The following is a 25,124-nucleotide window of genomic DNA, read 5'->3' on the forward strand; positions in this document are numbered from 1 at the left end:
GAATTTTTAGGAAACCCGCATCTTGATTCTGGGTTTAAAAATGCGTTGTAATTACTGCGCTACTGACAATTGCACCGAGTAAATATTACCATTTTCTTTCCCTGCAATGCCTTACATTACCACATTACAGCAAAAAGCAATGCATTACAGTAGTTAATTACTTTTGTACCGCGGTACTCCCAACACTGCTTGTAAGTCACTTTGGACAAAAGTGTCTGTTAAAAACATAAACATAAAAGTATGTTATTAATGGTAAAAAAAACATGCATTAATGACAGTTTGCTTAAAATACCTAACCAAACGGTTGTTGCTGTATGGTTAGTTGGTGCTCATCTGCCTAAGAAACATCATGAGATGGACCTGGTCTGCTGCATTTGGATTATTTCAGTTCTTTAGAGCCAAATACCCAGAACCATCAGTCAAGTGTCAGAGAAGTGAACCTCAGCAGAAGGTCACGCAGAAAGAAATGATGTACAGAAATAACCTTTGATGTTTCTGAAGATCCTACGATACTGAGTCAAAATGATGAGGACCAGAATCATAATTCTGATTTATAACCTGAGAATCTCATTTCTAGAACTTGGTGAAATCTGGTGTTTTAAAATGAGTAGACTCATAAAACTGCCAAACAGGTCTGCATGGCTTCTCAGATCACTGACATCTCTCTTTTCTGTTCCGTGTGTGTGTGTGTGTGTGTGTGTGTGTGTGTGTGTGTGAGTCTGTGCATGCGCGCGTGTGATAGTTTTAATTGATTTTACTGGCACTGGCAGAAAGTGATAACTATATTACATTCATAACCTTTTGGCGTCGACACAAATGAAAATGACTACAGCAGCTGATCTAAAATCATTTGTCAAGTGTACAAATTTAGTGCTGAAGTTTGTAGTTGTTGAAGTTGAGAGTTAAACAGAACACACTCTTTAGATGCAACAAGATTGCACAGGAACCTTAAACTTGCACTTAGCCTTTAGGGCCAAATGCTACAGCTCTTACAACTATTTCACTTATCCTGAGTTCAAAACATCAAACTAGTCAAGAGTCATCCTAAACACAAACTCTGACCATGAACTGATCACATATGCTTGTTGTTTATATGTCAAAGTTAATCGTGTTGACCTAATGAGTAAGTCATACTACTGAACCACTTAAAGGTCATCATCAACTGTTTATATAAAACTTTAAAAACTATGGAGCAAGTTCAAGATGAAAACCACAATTAACTGACTTTAGCAAATGTAAAACTGGTTTTCCTACAGTCAGGTTTACTGGAATTGAGCTAAATACTGCAGAGGTGTAATTTATGGTGAATTAGAACATATTCTCTAAGTGATACCTGATCTGACATGTTACAATATTTTGGGTGATTCCACAATGTGTTGTTTTCAAGATTTTCATAAAACAACCATACCTCAAATTAGTGTTGAATATAAGAGATAAGAAACAAATTATATTTGTTATTTTCAAAATATGATGATGAGTTTTCACGTGCATGCTGAACATGAAAATGGTCTGGCCCCCTATTTCCTGCTGTAGCCACCAAAAAAAATAGATAAAAGAAACACTTGGGTCAGAAAAAGCCACACTGAGAGAAAATTAGACAAAGCAATCATGGCTGAGCGGTTGTCCCATAATCTGAAGGTCGTTCAGTGGTATAGTCATGTAACCTGGCAGCAGCCAGATCTCTATGTGTAGCCACGCCCCCTTCTCACGGACAAGGGATGGTAGCCCTACCTCCCAACCACCCTCGTGGTCTGGGCAACCAGGCTTATGACGTTTTCTGGGGGAAACCCTGAAGGGTGTTTTAAATCACACTGTTATGTTATTTTAACCTGCTAAAGCGAGCAACAACCAGCGCGGCCGTGTTGGTTTTGCTCAGCCGGGCGCTAGATGCTATTGTCAAAACTTACTCCCACCCTACTGCACAGTGCTGACACACGATTGGATCGGCATATTTTGCACCGGAAGTCGGACAGTTTCAAGTGGAGTGGTACAAGAAGGATTCTCCTGAGTTTGGAAAACTCCAAATCACAAGGGAATTCATCTTGCATTGCAAGGTTAATAGTCATGCTGCTGTTATTCAATCAGAGGTGATACATTTGCATATCATGATTATTAATGAGTTGGACTCCAAATCCTAATCCTCCAACTAACTTCTACTTCCTGAAACAGAAAAGTCCACTGGAAACAATTCAAGGCATTCATTCAGCACATTTATTGAAAAACCCGAGCATATGACTTCTTTAAAGTGACAATGTGTAGTTTTTACCATTAATCTCTGGAATTATCCATTGAAATGTTGTTGTAAATGAGTTTAAAGATACCCAGTTGTTTAAAAATATTGGTGGTTTGATGACGTATAACCATAAAAACCGGGTCTAAAATACATGGGAGTGGGTCTAAGTCTCTGGGCGATGCCATATTAGATGCCATGTTTCCTTCTACGGAAGCCCGTGAGAACAGAATGCATTTACTGATTTGTAACAAATGGTTGCAAAACTTTCAGCATTAATAAACATTCTTTTACACATTTACCTTTTCACTCATTACCAGTGATGAAAGGAAGTCTGATGTTGTTATTTTGCTGGAGGATGCACTCCCAACGATTTTTGACCCTAATGGCCATCCGTTGGTAAGGTCTTACTTGAACACAAACATAATGCTTGCTTGCAATGATTTAGGTATCTACTGCCCCCTATCACCAGGGAAAATACACACTGTCACGTAAAAAGGTTGAATGGTATGCATTCCTTTAAATAAAATCTATTTTATGCAGTTTTGGCTTGCTTATAGCACCCTCTGGAGTCAGTTATTTACTGTTGTACACTGAAAGTGAAACTCTTCTCCTCGCTGTGCGTTCTAACTGCTGACATGTCTTCCCAGCCATCATTAGTTTCTACAGGAGAGGTTCATCACTGCATCAGCAGTGTTCACGATCTAAAACATGCAGGAAATGTGCTGGAAGCAGACTGGAGTGCTAGCATGGTGGTTAGCCACTTTACTAAGACTAACAGGGACTGGTCCGGATACTCTGAAGTTGCAAGTTCGTTATTGTTGCTACAGTGGGCGGTGGGGTCTGGGTCAAGTTTCATTAGCCATGTAAAGAGTCATTTTAACGCATTCTGGCTCAAGAAAATTATTTAAAACTATGAAGAAAGTTGTCCTTCAATGAATGCTGAGTCCGAGTCTTAACCTTTCTAATCTAAAGAATTCAAGCTCTTGATGTTTTCGAGCAAAAATTCAGAACCAAAAATCTTTTCATTTGCATGCATTTTAGCTGTATGAAATGATCAATAAGGAGGGCAATTCTCAGACCGTGCTTGCTTTCTTTTTGTTGTTTTTACATCCGGTGTCTGTCCGCGACTGTCGCAGTGAACGTGTGTGGGAGGAGGGAAGCCTATCTTTCCGGGGCTCATCACAGGCCTCAGCTGCTAGTGCAGCTAAATGAGTGACTGTATATCCGCTATCCTAATTATGGGTGCTAATGTGTGAGAGTGTGCATGTTGAGAAGGTGTGAATGTCTTCGGCGTGCGTGTGTCAGTGCTGAGACATCTTTTCGAGCCTTCTGCGTAAAGCTATCTCACTCAGAGAGTGTCACGCACTTTCACTGAAATGACAGGAAGTTAGATGAAGACTTTTCAATGAAAATCTGATCTTTTTATTGTTTTTTTCATCTTGTAACGTTAAAAAAAGCAATGACATACATGCAGGAATGCACACAACCTTTTGTGTAAAGCTGTCTCCCAATAAATTATTGTTGCTAGTAATAGCTGCAGGGTCTCACCAAGAGGTTTGTCAGGGGAAATAAAGCACAACAGAGGAAGAATAAACTTCCTGCCGCCAAAGGAAGCAGCTGTTGTCATGGTGAAGCCCATTTAAAAGACCAAACGGGCGTTCATTAGCGCAAACACAACACGTGAGGTAATAAATGGATGGAGCCTTTTACTAGGCAGGGATTACAAGGCAGTTAATGTATCGGTGTGTTACCGTGGGTGACTTTCTCAGTTTCACTACATCCACCTAGCTCTACATCTCATCAGAGGATTATCTCTGAAGCTGTTAGAAATATGCTCCATTAAATCATGGCTGTCGTGTTTCCTTAGCTTGTTATGAATAGCCTTTAATATCATTAGCCTACAAAAACCGAGTCCGCTTTCCCACTGGTACTAAATGTGATTAAGTGCATTATTATTTGGTGCTGCAGAAGGAAACCACACCTACGCCTGTTATCTGCTTGGATTTGTAGAGCAAATATCTGCAACGCTGAATGATGGTAATGCAGCATCTTTTTGATATTGGCAAACAATTGTTTGTGTAGGAGAAAGCAAGAAGGTGTGTGGGTATGAGTGTAAGATTTTGCATATGTCCAACCTTCCTTTGGCTGCTTGCCTTATGCATTTGTTGTCTGCCAGATAAAAGAAAAAAAAACACAAGTCCAGGTTGGTGGTGAATATTAACTTAGTCTGACCTGCTTGACAGATCGCTGAGCCAAAATAACACAGCCGCTGTCATTTTCATACTTTGAACAATCAGTCAAATACAAACACGTCCTTGTGAGCAAATCCCCTCGACAACCGCTGTTGTAGACTGGATCTCAGACAGTATGTACTTGTGTGTGTGTGTGTGTGTGTGTGTGTGTGTGTGTGTGTGTGTGTGTGTGTGTGTGTGTGTGTGTGCTGTACTCATAGATAAATGTGAATCCATTCATAAGCTAAGTGGTCAGACATGGAAAGCTATTTCCTGGAAACAACTCTGCAACAGGGTTAAATGAGTCGTCAATGAATGTGCAATGACTGTTGACACTGAATTACTCTCAGCTGTTGTACCTCTCTCTTTCTCTCTCTCTCTCTGTGTGTGTGTGTGTGTGTTTGTGTGTGTGTGTGTGTGGTGTTTTTTGTTTATGTTTATGTATTTAGCAGACGCTTTTGTCCAAAGCGACTTACAAGTGCTAAGTTTCTTCTTGGTTATGCTAAATGTCTGTTTGCTTCTACAGGAGTAAAACATTTCTTAGTTTTCTGACATCTCAGAATGCGGTTCAGATGTTTTACCTGAGATGCACACGTAAGCGTGTCTAAATCTTATAACCAGTTTCAATTTACCTTGCCTTTCAGATCTCATCTGGGTTGCAATGACGACCGAGGAGTGTCCTGTGCCGCTGATGATCATTTCCTCGGCAGTGCCAGGGCAGAACGAGGAGTACTGCTCGGCGCAGGCTGATGACATCATTGAGGAAGTGGGGCCAGGTGATGATGCCAGCATCGGCAGTGACCTCAGCACCCTTGTGGTGCCCTTCCCTGAGCTGGCCCCCGTGGTCTTCTTCTGCCTCAAGCAGACCACCTGTCCTCGAAACTGGTGCATTCGCATGGTTTCCAGCCCATATCCTTTCAGCCACCATTGGAACGCGCCCAGCTAGCGTTAAACAGAGCCTCTGCATCACCATAGACTTAGAGGGGTTCCACTCCTTTTTCACATTCCACCCCTCTAGTTTTGTTTTCTTATTCACTAACCCTTAGTGTCCTTTTGGTTAGATAATTCATACATTTTTAAAATTGTATTCGTGTGTAACGTTTTCAGTATATTCCATTTGCACCATCATCCCTCACACTGACCCTCTCACCAAACCTCCATCAAATCACAGCTTTTATCTTGTGGCTCTGCAACCTTGTTACAGCGGTCAGCCTTGAATCTGCTCAAAGTAAGTTTGTTAGACGTACAGTCAGCAATGCTTGGACACATTTGGGTGTGCCAGTTTTCTCTCCGTGTGTGTGTGTGTGTGCGTGCGTGCGTGCGTGCGTGTGTGTGTGTGTGTGTGTGTGTGTGTGTGTGTGTGAGAGAGATATTCATTAATATCTGCTCAAATTGATGTTTGTGTTGTGAATTGGAATACAGATCTCGGGTATTGGATCGAGGATCTGATCACTGCCTTTTTTTTAATCATTGTCTGACTGGTATGGACACACTGAGCTCCTGACCTACTTTCCATGGTTTAAAGTGGCTGGGCTGTAATTTGACATCATTTCTTTGGTCGGGGGTGAGTAAAACGTGGAATTGGATCCAGGGAGACCAACAACCGATAAAAACGTTGTGTGCTCAGTTTCCAATAAAATTCTCTGCTTCAACATGAAAGAGTCAAATGATTAGTTTAATGTCATGAGCTCATGTACCGATTTATGTGTTTCTTAATTAGCAGTAAGGTAGTTAAAGTGAGGCGGGGCACTGCACAAAGCTGCATTCACAACCTTCAAAACACGGTTTATTGTTGGATCTTTTATTATCACCTGCTGGTGTTTATAGATCCTTGTCACACACAGCTGTGTGTTTCAAATGTTGACCAACGAGCATTTTTAAAGTAACATTTAAAAAATAAGCTGGTGAGAAGAGAAGATTAAACTAGTCTACTGAGATTAGATTTAGCTTTTATGATATGACACATTAAATGCTTTGCTGTAAAAGTAAAGACATTAATAAGCAGATATTTCTCTAATGACCAATATCAGAAGGCAAGGAAGATTTATTTGTATGGCACATTTCTCACACAGAGACAATTCAGTGTTCTTTCAATTAGCGTGAATAGCATGAACATTAAAATAATGTGGCAGCACAAATAAAATACACAAAAAAATTTAGATTTTAAAAAATCTGAAAAAAAAAAAACAAAGGGTGAGCATTGACAGTGCAAAAGGTGCAGCATAGGAAACAATCAAAGTCTGATGAATGCATGAAAGTTTACAATTTTTATTTAAAGTTACTAAAGCTGGAGTACAATTGAGGTCATAAGGAAGCTGGTTCCATCTGTGTGCAGCACAGTAGCTACAATAGTGATGAAAAACAGTAGACTGGCTCTTCCGTAGTGATGGTTGTGTGTGATAATCCCAGAAGATCAGCAGATTCTAAGACACTCAGACCAGCCCGTCTTGCGCCAACAAACATACCACGTTCAAAATCACTTAAATCACCTTTCTTCCTTGTTTTGAGGCTCAGTTTGAAGCAGTGGATAGTCTTGATCATGTCTAAATGCATTGTCACCATGTGATTGGCTGATTAGTAATTAACGTTAATGAGCAGTTGGACAGGTGTACCCAATAAAATGTCCTGTGTGTGGCCTGTTCGTGCATATGTGTGTGTGTGTGTGTGTGTGTGTGTGTGTGTGTGTGTGTGTGTGTGTGTGTGTGTATTATATGTCATATGACTAAACAATTACACATAATCACACTCTTTACTCTCTGAAACAGATGCACAAACAGACACAAGATGGAAAAAATGTGTGGTTGTTAATATTGGCTCAGTTTTACTTATCGGATCAATATGTTAAAAAATGGCTAACATTTACTGATACCAATATTGATGCTGATATATTGTACATCTCTAAATTTGCACGATATAATCCCTTGAAAATATATAAAAAAATACTTTTGATCATTGAACATCATCATCATGATTCAACAAGTACACTGTAAACCAAATGATGATGAAAATAATGAAATATTTTGAGTAGGTGAAATACATTTTTTTCTAATAGTTTAGTGGACCTATAAAAACAGCAACCAAGGACAAGCAATTTTGGTGGATTTCAGGAACAATAAATAACTGGTGGGTGAGGTGCATTGAGGGTAGTCATGCTTTTAGTTATTTTGTTGTATTTGTTTAAGCATGTTTTCTGTGGGGTGTTGTGTTGTTCTTAGTTAGTAATTTGTTCAGTGGTACAAATGGGGTAATTTTTGTTGTGTCATGTTGTCATAGGTGAGTAGGTTGGTCAAAGGAATGACCAAGCTGTGCCGATCTACTGTTATTAATTATTTTGTAGTTTATACCTAAAGGGCCATTTTGTTCTGCATGTTCTGAAGCCAACATAGAAGTGGCCAAAATTGCAGTTCCATCCTCATCCACTAGGGGCTTGCACCAGAAGTGATTTAGATTAGTACTATAAACTAAGAATGCAAAGTAGAGAATACCCAGTAAAATGTACGTACTTAACTCATTCGCAGTCAGCATTTGTCAGTGTTTTTACAGTTTTTTTAAGAGTCAAAGAAAGTTGAAAGCTAGGATGATGTCAGCGCCAACACTACCAATACAAAGAGTAGACTCACCTCCTACATCAGGAAGAATCCGCGCGTTTCGAGCTTAATCCATTCTTTCATAATCTGTTATCGAATTGTGATCGGCAGAAGCTTTTCTGGTTTGCGACTCACTTTTTTTCACAGCAGTGGCCCAAAACGATCTCCTAACACATGGATTTTCTGCTTCCTGATCATGTGACGTACGCAGTAGGGATGAGGGATAAAGCAGTTTTGACGAATACGAGCATGAAAGGAGTAAAACTCGTAAATATCTGTAATCATGCCCTCCCTACACATACGACTCTGCAGTCTCAGTCCGGCCCATCCACGCACACACACACATACAGTAACGGATTTCTCTGTGCTTGCTTCACTGTTGCTCACGTTTCTTCAGTACTCCCTAGGTTTTCTTCAGCTCGCTTCTTTTTCGGTTTAATACTGAAAGTTACTTTCTTCGTAACATACGTGGTGCATTTGACAAGACAGAGCTGAAAATGGCTCGTGCTGCGTCGGTCACTGCCTCTGCTCGGCTCGGGTTTTTTTTCTCTCTCTCTCTCTCTCTCTCTCTCTCTCTCTCTCTCTCTCTCTCTCTCTCTCTCTCTCTTTCTCTCTCTCTCTTTCTCACACACACACCCCTTAATCAACATTGTGTTGTTTAACTTTGTGTGGGGAAAATGTCAAGAACGTCAGAAAAAAATCTGTTTAATAAAAAAATATGTGTCTGGTTCTAGTATTTCATATTTCCTAGTTCCTACTGCATGAGTTCAGATGTATTAATTCATGCACTTATATATTAATGTTCTGACTTTATTGAAAAACTTGTTCTGTAATAGTTCCTTTACTATTGTGATCAAAAACATTTAACCTCAGTTCTGAGGCTGCTCTGTAAATAGTTTTCAAATAAACAATACACATAGCAACTTCCGATCAATCCATATCAATTTCAGACTTAAAATAATGTTTTTATGTAAACCACACCCACTTCCGGTTACAGTACACCCACTTCTGGGTTAGGTCACGCCCACTCCGAGTACAGCTACAGATACAGATAATTTAGATGGTTGAACAGATGCAGATACAATTACAGATAGTGGTGTACTCCCTCATCCCTACGTGGGGCTTTGGAGCTGGAATTTTTGTTCTCATGGTGCAGGGGCTCGTTTTGACGGTTCCAAAATGCAAATGACGACTTTTGTCATCAATGACAGTGAATGTGTTAACAATAAAGTATTCACTTCACCTAAAAATGTTCATCTAAAGCTACTAAATAAGGTGTGTTTTTTCAACAATTTTTGAGTTTCATTAACTCAAAATTTTTGATGTAATCACTTTCATCTAAAAATTTGAGTTAGATCAACTTTGTCATTTTTGTGTTTAAAAATCACCTGTCTAAATGCAATCTAATCCATAAGGGAATTGTTCCAAGTGTTACCCAATGAGCTGGTTCCTTTTTACACTGTTTGTGTCATGTCTTTTTGGGCCAACTAAATAACAGATGTATGTCTCTGCACAGACATAAATCTACAGCACAGTCCAGAAATTCCTTGGCAGTGGCATAGTTTCCACAGCTCTGGCCCAGTACACCATCACTAGAGATCTGGAATAAAACCAAATGCCAAGCTGACGCTTATTTATGAGCTTAAAAAACTGAAAAGATTACCCCAGCCTTGCAGGAATTACAGCTGTTATTTGTACACCACATTGAGATGTTTGTGCCTCAAATGAAACTAAATAAAGTGATCATTTAAAAAAAATCCAGATTATTTTTTAGATGATGAGCATAAGACCCAGTGTCAGGCTTACTTTATTCCTCATAATTCGAAAGTGATTATTAATAATCCAGTTCTTTTTCTAACTTCGTTCGGTGTTTCACTATGGGGAATCGCCCTGGCGTGACCAACTACGGAAGCTCCAATGACAACACATCTGTCCCTGACAGAACGGTTGCGCCGTTCCAAGGCTCCGCCCACCCAGTATATACATGGTCAACCAACCCCTCCTACTCATTCTCGCTTTCTTCCCGTGAAAAACTTCACTTTGCTCCCTCAGCGATTTTCAGGCTATCTTTGGTTAGCTGCTTAACTGTTCCCGGGCGTACCGTTAGGATACATCGCCGAACGCAGTCCCAACACAGTCTGGATTTGAGCTGAGTAAGTGCTTCTAAGTTACTTGGCACACTTCACTAGGAAAAGCCACCATGTCACGGCGACTTGCTCCCACGGCGACTCGTTTGTCATTGACAGAGTAGCATTAGCGAGTGTGGCTCAAGCTAACGCGTTGAGGTGAGCTTGTCCTGTGCTTATTTAGCATTTACTTGCTAATGAGCTACTTTGTTGCAGCTAATGTGTCATGACGAGTTGCCCTACATATAAAATATAGCTTTAGTTGCATACTTAGACCTGCTAACTAGCTTGCTAACGCTTTTCAGGCTAACGTGTCACGACAAGTCAGATTTCCAGCTATGGCCTCCACCCCTACCCCGACTGATGGGTTGGAACCGAAGTCTAAAGTTGCTGCATCCTGCCTGTGCCCGCCGTCATGTGGGGCTTCTATTTCAGGCAGGGACCCTCATCCTATGTGCATAGCCTGCATGGGTGCTGCTCATACCCAGGCATTGCTGGCTAACCCACAGACATGCCCTCACTGCTCCTCCATGCCGGAAAAGATAAGGGATAGGAGGCTTAGAGTGGCAGTGGCTAAAGGCCGGGACCCAGGCCTCGGCTCGGCCATGCCTGTAGATGCAGGTGACAACCATCAGCCAAGAGCCTCCACAAGCTGGGCAGATATGATGGAAGAGGAGCCCCTGCTACCACCTCTGTTCGAGGGGCTGGTTGACAGCAGGCTGCTCGATGTGGGTGATGACGAGGCTGGAGGTGATGCAAACTCAGACCTCCTCGACTTGGACATGGAAGGGGAGGAAGAGGATTCCACGTTCCCAGCTCAACACTCCAGGCGGTCTAGCGGCACTGGTGGCATGACAGGGGGATGCCGACCTGTACGAGGTTTGCAGACAAGCAGCGGCAAAGCTCAACATTCAGTGGCCGGCAGCCCAATGGGCAGAGGGTGTGGAACGAGACCTGTATGATGGTAAGAGGCTCCCACTATACTCCACTTCACCCAAGCAGCTCTTGCTGGCTGTCCCAGCATGCATGAGAGAAATGAGCCGTTACTGGTCTAGCCCATTTAAGAGCAAACTCCCCACCAAGGGATGCTCTAAACTGGAGGTGCATGGGATGGGGGAATTGGGGCTGGCCAAACCCCCAACGGTGGAGCCTTCAGTGGCATACCACCTTCACCTCAACCACAGATCCCTGTCAGCACCATCCAGCATCTCTCTCCCATCTAAAACGAATCGTCTCACGGCATCCATTTTTCAGAGGATGTACAAATATGCTGGCCAATCTGTATGTTCCCTCAACGCGGTTACTCTCTAGTCAGCTTATCAAGGAGAAATCCTGGAGGTAATGGGTCATCAGCTGGACTCTGGGGCGCCTAACCCAGTTTTATGGGATGAAATCTGTGGTGAATGATCTCATCCTGCGCTCCTCTAGAGGAGCAGTCCAGGGCTGTGGACCTGTGATGGGTTTGGCGGTTTCGGGTTAGAGAGCCTTGTGGCTAAACCTGTCAGGCCTAGGTGACACCCAGAAAGCTGAGCCTTATGTAGGTTACTGGTCACTTTTGGATGATCTGCTCTGTTATTTTAATTAGTCCTGTAAGGACATTATGGACACCATTGCGCCTCTCCACCCAAAAAGGCAACTCATGGTGCTAATGTGTGGTCTACTGAATATACCAGGGCTGCGAGAAGGAAATGCAGGAGGTGTGAAAGAAAGTAGAAAAAGGATAAGCTGCAAGTATCTTTAATGGCCCTTGGATAAAGTTGGAAATCTTATCAGGAAATTGTTAAATCCGCAAAGACTGCCTATTATTCCAACCTTGTGCATGCTAATGCCAACACACCACAGGTTTTGTATGCAGCTATAAACTCTGTGCTGAATGTGGCAGATTATTCACCTGTACAGGCCTCTAATTCTGTGTGTAACAGTTGTCTTCAATTTTTTATCGACAAGGTGTATATGCTGAGAGACGCCCTGCCTAAATCTAGTGTGCTAAGCTCCTCTATGTCTTTTGAGGAACGACTGGTCTCTTTTCATCCAGTATCACTTGCAGAGTTCACCAGTTTGTTAAAAGAGGCTAAACCTAGTGGGTCACCAGAAGATATTTTACCCCTGCGTTTGTTTATGGAAGTTTTTCAAACAGTTGCACCACTGATTTTGCACATAATCAACAACAGTTTGGCTTCTGGTTTTGTACCGACAGATTTAAAAAAGAAAAAAAAAAACAGTTATTCACCCACTTTTAAAAAAACCTGGGATGGATGCTTCATTACCAGTGAATTTTAGGCCAATCTCCAAACTCCCTTTTTTGGGTAAGATGCTTGAAAAATGTGTCTATACTCATCTAATGGACTTCTTTAAGGACTTTGATATTTTAAAGACCCTCCAATCAGGTTTTAAAATGTTGCATAGTATCGAAACTGCCCTAATCAAGGTCTTTAATGATATTCTTCTAGCAACAGATGGTGGCAGTCCAGTGCCACTGGTCCTAATGGATCTTACAGCAGCTTTCGATACTGTAGACCACGAAGTGTTGCTCCATCGCCTTCAGCATTATGTGGGAATTTCTGGGCAAGCCCTAAATTGATCTTATTTACGTGACAGAATGGTTTGTGTGCGGATGGGTGGTTTCTCATCAGGCTTCTCACATCTGCTTTGGGGATACCGCAGGGTTCAAACTGGGACCCTTGCTGTCAGTAACAGTAGTGAAAGACTCAAAATTCAACTACATCTGATCAGAAACAACTTTTAAAATGAAATTAACAAATATATCTTTATGTTGGAAAGACTACTGGTTGGTTACTTGGCGGGCCAACCCAACCAAGGGCATACGGGGCTGAGCCAGATGTGAAAATACCACATGTGCCCTGCAGAAACGTGCATGCTTATCTTGTTTGTTTTGGTCCTGTGTAACCTGCCTCTCGGCTGGGACAGTGTTCCTGAGAGAAATAAATAACCCATCCTAAAGGCAAATATCAGAATATTTGTTAGAAAGCAAAAAAGTGTCTTCAGATGCAGACCATTCCTTATTAATCCAGTACATCCCCACAATAAACCTCAATATGTCAGCTGTTGTCACATTCTCCCTATGGTAAATGATCAGATGTCTGTGACTGAATCTTAAAAATGGCTATCTGCTATGAAGCCTTGCAAAGAAGTGGGACAAATGAAACAAACAGTGTTGTGAGTAATGTGGTACAAAAGTAATTAATTACTGTAATGCATTGCTTTTTGCTGTAATGTGGTAATGTAAGGCATTACAGGGAAAGAAAATGGTAATATTTACTCGGTACAATTGTCAGTAACGTGGTAATTACAATGCATTTTTAAACCCAGAATCAAGATGTGTTCCTTAAAAATTCAAATTGCGGGAAACCTGAAAAACGATCCAGGACCTGCATATATTACGTCATTTATGGACTCAGCTTTGTGGGCAGAGAGGACGCAGCGGTAACGGCTCAACTACTCCAGCTGCGTCCTGCACGCTGCCGCTGTAACATTCACAAAATCGCTCCACTAAAACAAAATAATTCACTTGCGATCGTTCATATCAGCGCATATTCTCTGGTATCTTGTGCTTTTCGGACGTGCTTTGCCTCAGCTGAGTTCATAATCTGTGCCCCGGTGATTTCAACTCATTACTGCTGGAGCGCCGCGCATGTGACGATCCCTTTGGCTGATCGTTAGAAAGTAGGAAGTCTAGGAAACTGTTTTTTCTGGAAGACGGAGAAAACATGCAGCATGCAGGAAGGTTAGAGAGAGAAAGGGCAGGAAATTATTCAAATAAAACCAAGAAAAAAAAGAAGAAAAAGGTAGGTAGATTTATCCCCAATACACATTTTTACCAGTGAAAAGCAATAATATGTAAGCATTTAATATTTATACATGTGATAGAATCAGATCACCCCAGAAGTGAGTCCCACATCCAGGGCCGTATCAAGGCATTTGGGGACCAAGGCAAATATAGGCTTGGAGCCCCCACCACCTCACTCCCTGCTCAGTTAATATAAGATGGCAGCGTGTTGAGAGTACAGATTGTTGTTGCTTTTATTTAATAAACAATCATTTTAAAGAACCTTTATTATATCTGACTGTTTTTAACAGCAATCCTAGCTCAGATACCACATCACCTTCCACATATATGTCATGAGCTCACTGAGCGTCACATTACTAGATTCATACTGAAGTTGTTTTGGTGAAAGTAACTTAAAGTAATGCAAAAGTAGTGTAATGCCTTACATTTTAAAATCAGTAATATTGTAATGTAATGAATTACTTTAAAATGAGGGTAACAAGTAATAAATAATGCATTACAGTTTTGAAGTAACTTGCCCAACACTGGAAACAAACATTAAAGACTGATTTAAAAGTCCTTTCATTAGCTGTGATACTAGCAAACCAGCAAACTGCTGTTTAATTCACGCTGCTCAAACTTCTACTTACTATTATTTTAATTTTTGATTAAATTTACACTGTCACTGATCACAAACAAAAGTATGTTCACCATTTCAGATGTAGCTTTAATGACACATCACGGTCTTTCTTAAAGTGCAATTCTTATTAAAGGTTGCACCTGATCCATCTGCTGAATGGAAAGAAAAACGAAGTCTGGGTGCGGAGAATAACAGTTATTGTGCTCTTCAGCCTGCCTGCAGCATCGTTTCTCAGTAATGCAGAGAAGATCAGCCCTCATCAGTGATTTATTCCAAAAGTCCGGCTGATAACAAGACATTTCACTCACATCATTATGCCTCAGAAAGCACAATTACCTTCATTCAGATAACCTGACTTTTACTCATGATGGAGATTCATGCTTTCTGTTAGGTCATGCTTGTAATTCAGATTATTATTATAATTTATTTTTTTAAGGCATTGTGTTTTTGGTACATTTAAAGATTTAGTTCACTGAGAAACCATGATTTAACTCTGAGTTTCACGTGCAGGCTGAATGTGAAAAAAACCCTTCTAACTCTATTTCCTGTGTTAGCTGATGATAGGAAATAGATGGAGAAACGCTCGGGACAGAAAAAGCCAGTACATCTCTATGTAAATTAGCATTCGTGAACTCATCCATCTTGGTCCATAATGATAAAGGCTGTTGTTGATTTAGCATCTAGGAGAGATTAGAGTGCATCTTGGCTAGTAGAAGCTAACTGTTAGCATTAGCAATTCAACAACATGGCAGAACTCCTTCAGGTTTGTGTTATTTGTGGAGATAAAACATCATCATTGCAAAGCAAACAAATCGGTAACAGAGTCGCGTTGCTGTTAGCTAATCAGGAGTGAGATTTCCACATATCGGGAAATAAGACTCCAAATCTTGTCGTCTTTTGCTCACCTCTCCTCCAACATCTAGTTCCAGAAACAGGAGCTCCAGAAGTTTTTCCTACAGAGTTCAACTCACAAGGCATTTGTTTATACTAGAGACCACTGCAGATGTATTTAAAAAAAAAAAACAAGTGAACTTGGTCCAGCCTCCTTGTTTGAAAAAAAAAACTGCAATAATACATATTTTATTGAAATAGCATCACCCAAACCTACTTGCCAGCAATCTAAAACTAAACATGTTTAGTGTTGAAAAATGATGGTGTTGAAGTTTGCTTTGGGAAAACTTCATGCATGATCTCAAAATATTTTTGTGCAATCTGTTAGCGCTCACGGACAGACCAGACACAGCTAGAGGACACTGTTTTTGTTTCATAAACTGCATAACTATTTACAAGCGACCATTTAAAATCAACCATTCAATGTCAGTCAAGTTCCTCTACAACAAACCGACTCATTAATATCTTCATCAGAACAGATGAATATCTTGATTTATTGACCCTGGACAGTGCTTATTGTGATTCTGTGATCCTAACTCCTACACTTGCACATGAAAGCAGAACATACCTTTGGATAAACTAACTATACATACTAAACACAAATCAAACCTATTGTCATTGTCAAAATTAAATGTACTGTCGACTCAGCGTGAGGCACACATACTAAAAGACAGAAATTATAATCAAACAATTTATGAAATGTTTCTAAATAGACACAAGACACAGTGTTGGAGCCTCTAATGCCACCTGGGAAAGGGTAAGAGGAGTTTGGGGAAAATATGGGAACAGAAGGACAGGGAATGGTTAAAAATCTGGGAAAATTCCATCCAGTTGATCTGTCCCCATTTGTCCACAGCCTTCCTCGGCGGGTTCACTTGCCTCAAATTACACTCTTTTTACCATGAGGGTGTTGCTGTTGTGGAAATGCGGCTGTGATGGAGCTGCTTTTGGTGTCGCCTCAAGGTGGACAGAGATGTTCAAACTCCTCTGCCAGAGAAACAAGCCCCTGCAGCAGCTGATAAGTTGCTGAAACCATAGCGGGTGATGTACTGGATGCCCTGCCACACCGGTCAACAGTGCCTGAACCTCTCTCGTCTGATGCAGCTGTCCCTGGTCATGTTGTCTGTGCAGACACTGATGTTCTCCAGGATTTACATTAACATCTAATCAGTGGTTCCTGAGATAATTGGCCAATAAATAAACATGACTGACTACGACAGTCAGTACTAAATATTAAAGGGATACTATGCAACTTTTTAATTTTTTAAAATAATTTTCTTGTCCAAGAATGTGCTAAATGACCCTTTACAGGGTTAATGAACTGTCACTCAGACCCCCACCGCCCTCTGTGGCCAGAATACTGCATTTGCAACTTCAGAGTGCCGGTCCAGTCCTTGTGGATCTAGAAATAAATTCAGCTTACATACCTGGTGCTGCAGTCTGGTTCCAGCACGTTTCCTGCATGTTTTACATTGTAAACACAACTGATTAGTTTAATTTAGTGATGAATCACACCTGGAAACACTAATGAAGGCTGGGGAGACATGTCAGCTGTTAGATTAACGTGTTAAAAAAACGATCGCATAGCAAGGAGACATGTTTTGTTTCTATTAAACTAGAGGGCGCTAAAAGCAAGCCATAAATAGCTATTCTCACTTTAAAGCAAATATCTTGCACATTAATTGGGTCAATGGTGGCCCCAGTAAATGCTCGCCCTGACTCATGTTCAGGTTTGAGCCCCATGTGTCCCGGCCGTTGTGTCTTTAGACATCCTTAACCTACCTTGCCTGCAGGTGTTGGTCGGTGGGACCGGTAGTGCCAGTGCTCGGCAGTCTCGCTTCCATCAGTGAGCCCCAGGGCAGCTGTGGCTACATTGTAGCTGACCCTAACCTGCCAACGTGTGAATGTATGTGTGTGTGGGTGAATGATTAAATGTGTTGTAAAGCACCTTGGGGAGCTGCAGAGCACTAGAAGGCGCTATTTCAAATGCAGACTATGTGTTGTGATTGACTCTCATGTTCAACGACATCGACTCTCAGCTCGGTATTCGAGAAATTGACGAGTCGTAGACATTTTCATGCACCCTGAGATGCACTGGCTGTATAGGCCAAGACTTTGAACTTGTGGCTACATTTGTAAAGTGAGAGTATTTCTTAACAATTCAGTTTCTTTCATCAAATACGTAAAATCACTTCCAGTTTGCAGCGGCAGACACAGTAAAAGACTTCAGATGTGTGCACGACTCGTGTAGAAGAAGAACATTGATTGATGTCTGGCTCAAGGCACTTGCTCATCATCTAAACATGATTGCATTTGTGTGCACATTTCCTTCCTACGCTCAGTTTTTTTTTAATTGGTATCATTTGATCACCTTTTCCTTCCTGCCAGCCCTTTTTACACCAAACTGTTTAATGCATAAACTCCATCTCTCTTCACATGAGCTCGCCGCCTTCCCTTCCTCCTTGATTGGTTCTGGCGGTGTTTGAGTGGAGTGACCAGTATCTGTGGCCCATGATCCTCTCTGGCCCTGACAGCTTATTATCTCCATGGTGACGGATAGCTGAGGTGTTGTTGGGCTTTGCTCCAAACAACAGCTGAGGACAGGACTCACACCTGGGACACATCACTTATTGCCCCTCAGCTTCCCGTTTCTGCTTCCTGCAGATATTTTTTTTAAATTATTTCCATTTCATTGACCTTTTCTGTTTTCTGTTGTCAAATTTGGCCACAAGGTGCCTTTGTTGTGTTTCACTTGATTTGATGTCTTTGCAGATGTTTCATTAAAAAAAAACATAAAAAATAAATATTTATTTCACAGTAAGACTCAATTTTCTTTTAACTCATGCTTATTCTCCTAATCGTTGTCTGACATTTCATTGTATATGCCTGTTTTATTAGCGTTCCTCTATTCATTCACGTTTTTTTTTTAGAAAAACAAACTCCTCCCTTTTCTCGTCTTCCACAATCTGCAGTCGCGTCTTTATGTTGTGCAATAATTCAAGTGTTCCACTTTTTAATGAGCCTCTGCTTCGTACAGAAAGCAAACTGCTGTCCATTTACCTCAGGGAATTTAAAAGAGGTGCAAACATTAGTGAGCCAAACGGTTCTTAAAATAAACACATCTCAATAGGATACTAAAGATATTGGTTTCAGAATAAATCCCAGCACTAATGTTAATACTAATGATCTCCACTCTCTCTTTGGTCTTCCTCCCTTTTCTCGCTCCTCTTCCTTGGGTTTCAGTTCTCTGGGGTCCGAATGAGACAAAGGAGAGACAGCAACACGGAGATGGAAGGCTTGAAGGGACTGGAGTGACATTTACTGTGTGACCTCTCTCACATCCATCTTCTACGGTAGCTTGCACTTAACATGTACTTTTTATGTAGCTGCAGCCTGACGCTCATGTTATGTGAAAAATTAAGATGCAATAATAAATTAGAACTTGTGATGCAACATCTGGAATCTCATCTCATCCATCGATTCATTCATCGATTCATCCATTTACTTCAGCTTATCTGGAGTCGGGTCTCGGCGGCATTAGTCTATGTCGAGAGGCCCAGACTTCCCTCTCCCCAACCACTTGGGCCAGCTCTTCCGGGGTAATCCCAAGGCGTTCCCTGGCCAGGTGAGAGACATAGTCCCTCCAACGTGTCCTGGGTCTCCCTTTAGGCCTCCTCCCAGTTGGACGTGCCTGGAAAACCTCCCCAGGGAGGCGTCCAGGAGGCATCCTAACCAGATGCCCGAGCCACCTCAACTGGCTCCTCTCGATGAGGAGGAGCAGCGGTTCTCCTCCGAGCCTCTACTGGATGACTTAGCTTCTTACCCTATCTCTTAGGGAGAGCCAAGCCACTCTTCGGAGAAAACTCGCTTCGGCTGCTTAAAATCTGCGATCTCATTCTTTTGGTCTCTACCCAAAGCTCGTGATGAGGGTAGGAACGCAGATCAACCAGTATATCGAGAGCTTTGCCTTCTGACTCAGCTCTCTCTTCACCACAACTGACCGGTACAACACACGCATCACTGCAGATGCAGCACCAATCCGCCTATTGATCTCATGCTCCAGTTTTCCCTCACTCGTGAACAAGACCCCGAGACACTTACAGTCCTCCACTTGGGGCAGGACCTCATCCCTGACCCGGAGAAGGCATTCTGCCCTTTTCCGAATCAAGACCATGTTCTCAGATTTAGAGAAGCTGATTCTCATCCCAGCTGCATCACACTCGGCTGCGGACCGCTCCAGCGAATGCCGAAGATCATGTCGTCACGTTATCGATATTCGTTTGCTCTTTAGGGGGCTGGAGAATCTCCAGCAGTCAATGGGTACACCCTGAACCGTTCACCAGTCCATCACAGACTTTGGAAATTATTATGATTCCCAGCATTCCTCAAAACCGTGTTCTTTAACTAAATATCAAATGTTACCAAAATCATTGAAGAGAAAGCATGCATCAATTTTCTGCCCAACAATAAAAAAACCCAGGAGAACCACAAAAAACAACAACTATTCAATACTAAAATAAGTGGATGAAATTTGCATGAAAAAAGGAACAAAGTTAAACACACACACACAAAAATGAAACAGTATTCACTAAGTTCTTACTTTGCTGATTTATGTTCAGATTAGGACTGGGTGATGTGGTCTCAAATCAACATCCCAATATATTGAGCAGTGAAACGCTAGGGAATGAAAATCCTGACCGATCTACATCACTCTGTGATGGAACGTTCACAGACTCACCCATCTTGACTCAGGACACGGAAGGCTGTCGTTTTCACATCCAGCAAACAGCAGACGGCTAGTACCAGTTAGCATTATCAACACCACCTCATGGCAGAAACTCATCCAGGGTTGTGTTATTTGTGAGATAAAACATCCATGTTGCAAGTCAGTGGTAGAGTTGTGTTGCTGGTATCCAGTCCGGGGGAGGTGTGCAAATATCAGGAAATGAGGCTCCAAAACCTGCCGTCTACAGCTCAGCTGTGATGTGGGCAAATTTTAGGTCAGAGAAATAGTGCCCCCCCACCCCACCCCCCATCTATTGACTAAATGTGATCCACCCTAACAACCACGTAATATTTTGGATTTAGTCGAGTTGCATGACTCTACCCCAACCCGTTAATATCTTAAAGGAACATGAACCTCGGCAGCCCTCACACATGTTCAATGTTGAGGTGGGCAAAATAACATGGAAATGGTGAAGATGGTGCTAAAGCAAATACATGTTTCTCCCCTTTGTTCACGGACTATATACTGCTGTAGGTTTACAAAGTAATTGCATGCACACATGTCCACACACACACACACACACACACACACACACTGAAGAGCATGTGTGTTTTGCTTCATTTGACTTTTTCGCTGGTGTTGGAGACTTACAGGACACAGTTTTTGAATTGGGACCTTAATTGAGTTATGGGATGGTTCGGTGTCACATTCTTAGAGGACAATGCCATTCACATAAATGACATTACCCACAGAATATTTACTGTTCATAACTGAAACAAGTTTGGCAGAAGATCCTGATGCTTAACCTTCTGAAGCCCTGAAAGAATGCAAGTTAATGCAATCTGGTTTTATCCAATCAAACCACTTACTGAAAATGATTGATTTAAAATTTTATAAAATCATGAAATGGTCAAAAGTTTATTAATAATAATAACAACAATTAAATAATAACAATTATTATTATTATATTATTATTAACAATTATATTACACGTATTACAATATGTATACTACTACTACTACTACTACTACTACTAATAATAATAATAATAATTATTATCATTTTATTATTATTATTATTATTATTATTATTATAGTTGAACTAACCACCTGCACTATGACAGAGGCTTTCAAAGAGCTGTTTTTTGAGTAATGTACTAAACATGTAGTTTAGCAGTCTTAGAAATTATCATGTAACCATAATTACAATGTAAAGCCAAATTTTATCAGGGCAGACATACTGACATAATCAAATAGTATATGGTCATGTGTGAAAATTTAATTTAAATCTATTTAATGAACCATAAGACATGAGATTCCATAGTAAATATGAAATAAATCTTATGGAACTTTGGGTACTTTTAACCAGAAGACTGGAACTTATCTCAAGGCTATGGATGTGGTAGGGCTGTCGTGGTTGACACGTCTCTGCAACATTGCGTGATCATCGAGGGCAGTTCCTGTGGAGTGGCAGACCGGGGAGGTGGTCCCCATCTTAAAGAAAGGTGACCGGAGGGTGTGTTCCAACTATAGGGGGATCACACTCCTCAGCCTCCCTGGAAGGGTCTACTCCAAGGTACTGGAGAGGAGGGTCCGATCGATAGTTGAATCTCAGATTGAAGAGGAGCAATGTTGTTTTCGTCCTGGCCGTGGAACTGTGGACCAGCTCTATACCCTTGCAAGGGTGATGGAGGGGGCATGGGAGTTTGCCCAACCAATCCACATGTGTTTTGTGGATTTGGAGAAGGCTTATGACCGTGTCCCCAGGGGCACTCTGTGGGGGACGCTCCAGGAGTATGGGGTAGGTGGCTTTCTGTTAAGAGCCATTCAGTCCCTTTACCAGAGGAGCGTGAGTTTGGTCCGCATAGCCGGCAGTAAGTCGGACCTGTTCCCGGTGAGGGTTGGACTCCACCAGGGCTGCCCTTCGTCACCGGTTCTGTTCATTACCTTTATGGACAAAATTTCTAGGCGCAGCCGTGGTGTGGAGTCTGTCGAGTTTGGTGGCAGGAGAATCTCGTCTCTGCTTTTTGCGGATGATGTGGTCCTCCAAGCTTCATCCAGCTCTGACCTTCAGCTCTTGCTAGGTAGGTTCGCGGCCGAGTGTGAAGCGGCTGGGATGAGGATCAGCACCTCCAAATCTGAGACCATGGTTCTCAACCGGAAAAGGGTGGCTTGCCAACTCCGGGTCGGGAGAGAGGTTCTACCTCAAGTGGAGGAGTTTAAGTATCTCGGGGTCTTGTTCACGAGTGAGGGTAGGAGGGATCGGGAGATCGACAGGCGGATTGGTTCAGTGTCTGCAGTGATGTGGACGCTGAGCCAATCTGTCGTAGTGAAGAGGGAGGTGAGCCAGAAAGCCAGGGTCTCGATTTACCGGTCAATCTACTTCCCAATCCTCACCTATGGTCATGAACTTTGGGTAATGACCGAAAGAACGAGATCACGGGTACAAGCGGCCAAAATGAGTTTCCTCCATAGGGTGGCCGGGCTCAGCCTTAGAGATAGGGTGAGTAGCTCGGATATTCGGGAGGGACTCGGAGTAGAACCGCTGCTCCTCCATTTCGAAAGGAGTCAGTTGAGGTGGTTTGGGCATCTGGTCAGGATGCCTCCTGGACGCCTCCCTGGGAAGGTGTTTCGGGCATGTCCTGCCGGCAGGAGGCCCCCAGGTCGACCCAGAATACGTTGGAGAGGTTACATCTCCAATCTGGTCCGGGAACGCCTTGGGGTCCTGCCAGAGGAGCTGGTGGAGGTGGCCGGGGAACGGACGGTCTGGAGCTCCCTAGTTGGGATGCTGCCCCCGCGACCCAGACCCGGATAAGCGGAGGAAGACAAGACGAGACGAGACTGGAACTTTTTATTGCAGGGATTATGTAACAACTTCATATTAACTCAGAGACAAAAGAAGGAGAGCCAAGTTTTAAAACGTTTAAAGATTTATTACTAAACAAAATAAAACTAGACTAACTTTAAACACTAAATGTACGGTGTAACTAAGGTGAAGTGAGACGGAGAATGGTGTAGAGTGGAATGTTGTTCAGAACCAGCAAATCCGAAGAAACGATTAGTTTGGATGAGAGTGAAGGTGATGTCTTCGCACTAAGCTTTGATTTGGAGATTCATAACACACACTGAGACGCCATTCTGTTGGTCTACGTACCCTTGGCTGAAGTCCCCGTCTAGGTCAGGAGGTGTAGAGGTCCAGCTTGGACCTTTCTGGAGCCGAAGCCTGTAGCACAGCCACAGCCGCCGACCAGACCAGTCTTGAGATACTTCCAGGTCACGACAGTTTATTGGCATCTAGCAAGACCCAAAACAGGGTCGTGATGGTTCAGCTTTTATTCTGAAAGGAACCGTTGCAGCAGTTGGAACAGCAACAGATTTTATCCAGCTTGTCATTGGTTCTTTCGGCTGAAGAGTAAAGTTACGGATTGGCCACTCCAACAACTTCTCTAGAAAGCTTTGAACTGGAGTTAAAGATGACGTGGGCATAGTTTTATAATTCGGATGTTTTGATTTACGGTCGAATGAAAAGATGACAGATTTACCAAACACCGCCAAAACCACGCGTCCGTCAGATCTGGAATATTCTGATTGGATCAGTAAAAGCAATGTGTGATGTGGCTTAACCTTTTGTGTAATCAGTCTCTAGTGGAAACATTTAAAGTTATATTACTTATTATATTCTGTAAGATTATAATATCAAGTAATTAATATTTTCATTTCACAAATAGGTTCACATTTTTATTATTGACTAACACTTTGATTAGCTTATTAAAACTAGAGTTCTTTGATTTATTAAAAGAAAGAGTCCTTTGTCTTCATTCTTCTCTTGCGCTGGAAAGGAAAAGAGTTTAGAAGCAGATGCATGAGACCTTGAACAATATCTCATGCAGATTAGTTTTTCCTGAGGAGAGGGGGGAAATGACTTTTAGGAGGAAAACAGTCATTTCATTCCGTTACATCATGCTAACAAGAAGTGTGAGGACCTGTCAAATATATATTTCATTTTTATTTCTTGTGGACAATTCTCTTGGATTGTTTCGGTCATCCAGGCCTCAGTCTGAATTTTTGTTTTATAAATTAAATAACGAAAAATGAAGGTACGGAAACTTAGAGCTGCCACAAGTACAGAATTCTACCTTCATGGCACTTTCACACTAGAATCAGCTCCACTCCGCCTGGACCGGGTTGGCTCCACTCCGCCTGGACCGGGTTCGGAGTGTTCTCAACCTTGGATTTTTCCGCATGCAACCAGACGTCTTTTCAGCCCTCTTCCCGAGGCAGTCTGCCTGGAGCTGAACATGGCCAACACACCCCACTGCCGGCTGATTGGCCGGTTTAAAATCACATCTACCATTAGGGAGAGCCACTGACTGGCAGATAGAATCAGCCCGAGGGGCCTCCTGCATTCAAATGTGAAAATTAATGATCATATTATGTGCTATCGCTCAAATTGTATTGTGAGTGGTTTGCAGCTCTATGTTTCCATGAGAAAGCACTTTTGTATCTCGAGGTGGGGTGTTTGGATCCAAAATCAGGAGTGAGTTGGAGCACACAGAGCCAGCTGTAGAGGTAAAATAAAAGTCCTTTATTAATGTTCTCTGACAACAACCAGGACAAATACAGAGCAAGGGTAAATGGAGGATAAAACAGACAAGCTGACAACTAACTCAGGAACAAATAAGGTTTAAATACAGGACAGGTAATCAGGGAGACAAGAGGCAGGTGGAACTAATTGACTACCAACACAGGAGCAGGGAATGGAACGCAACACTTTGTTGGGTTAAATTTTTTTCAATTCAAAATTACAGTGCTTGTTTGATGAGTAATTTGCATCAGTTAGCTTTAATCTGCTATGAACAAGTCTAAAATCACTAAGCTAAAAAAAATACTTCTTTTGAATTTTT

General features: G+C 42.0%; 1 protein-coding gene across 3 annotated transcripts in view; it reads left to right on the forward strand.

Annotated features, from left to right (window-relative positions):
- Positions 1-25,124, forward strand: part of cacna1ia (calcium voltage-gated channel subunit alpha1 Ia) — a 378,911-nt gene that overhangs the window by 99,114 nt on the left and 254,673 nt on the right. For all 3 annotated transcript variants that reach the window (XM_054750503.2, XM_054750504.2, XM_054750505.2), the window contains exon 2: positions 5,109-5,372. In XM_054750503.2, coding sequence (XP_054606478.2) covers positions 5,126-5,372 — 247 coding nt within the window. In that variant the 5' untranslated portion in view covers positions 5,109-5,125. The remainder of the gene's footprint in view (positions 1-5,108; positions 5,373-25,124) is intronic.

This window comes from Nothobranchius furzeri, chromosome 12 (genome assembly GCF_043380555.1).
Source record: "Nothobranchius furzeri strain GRZ-AD chromosome 12, NfurGRZ-RIMD1, whole genome shotgun sequence".
In the NCBI taxonomy this organism is placed as follows: domain Eukaryota; kingdom Metazoa; phylum Chordata; class Actinopteri; order Cyprinodontiformes; family Nothobranchiidae; genus Nothobranchius; species Nothobranchius furzeri.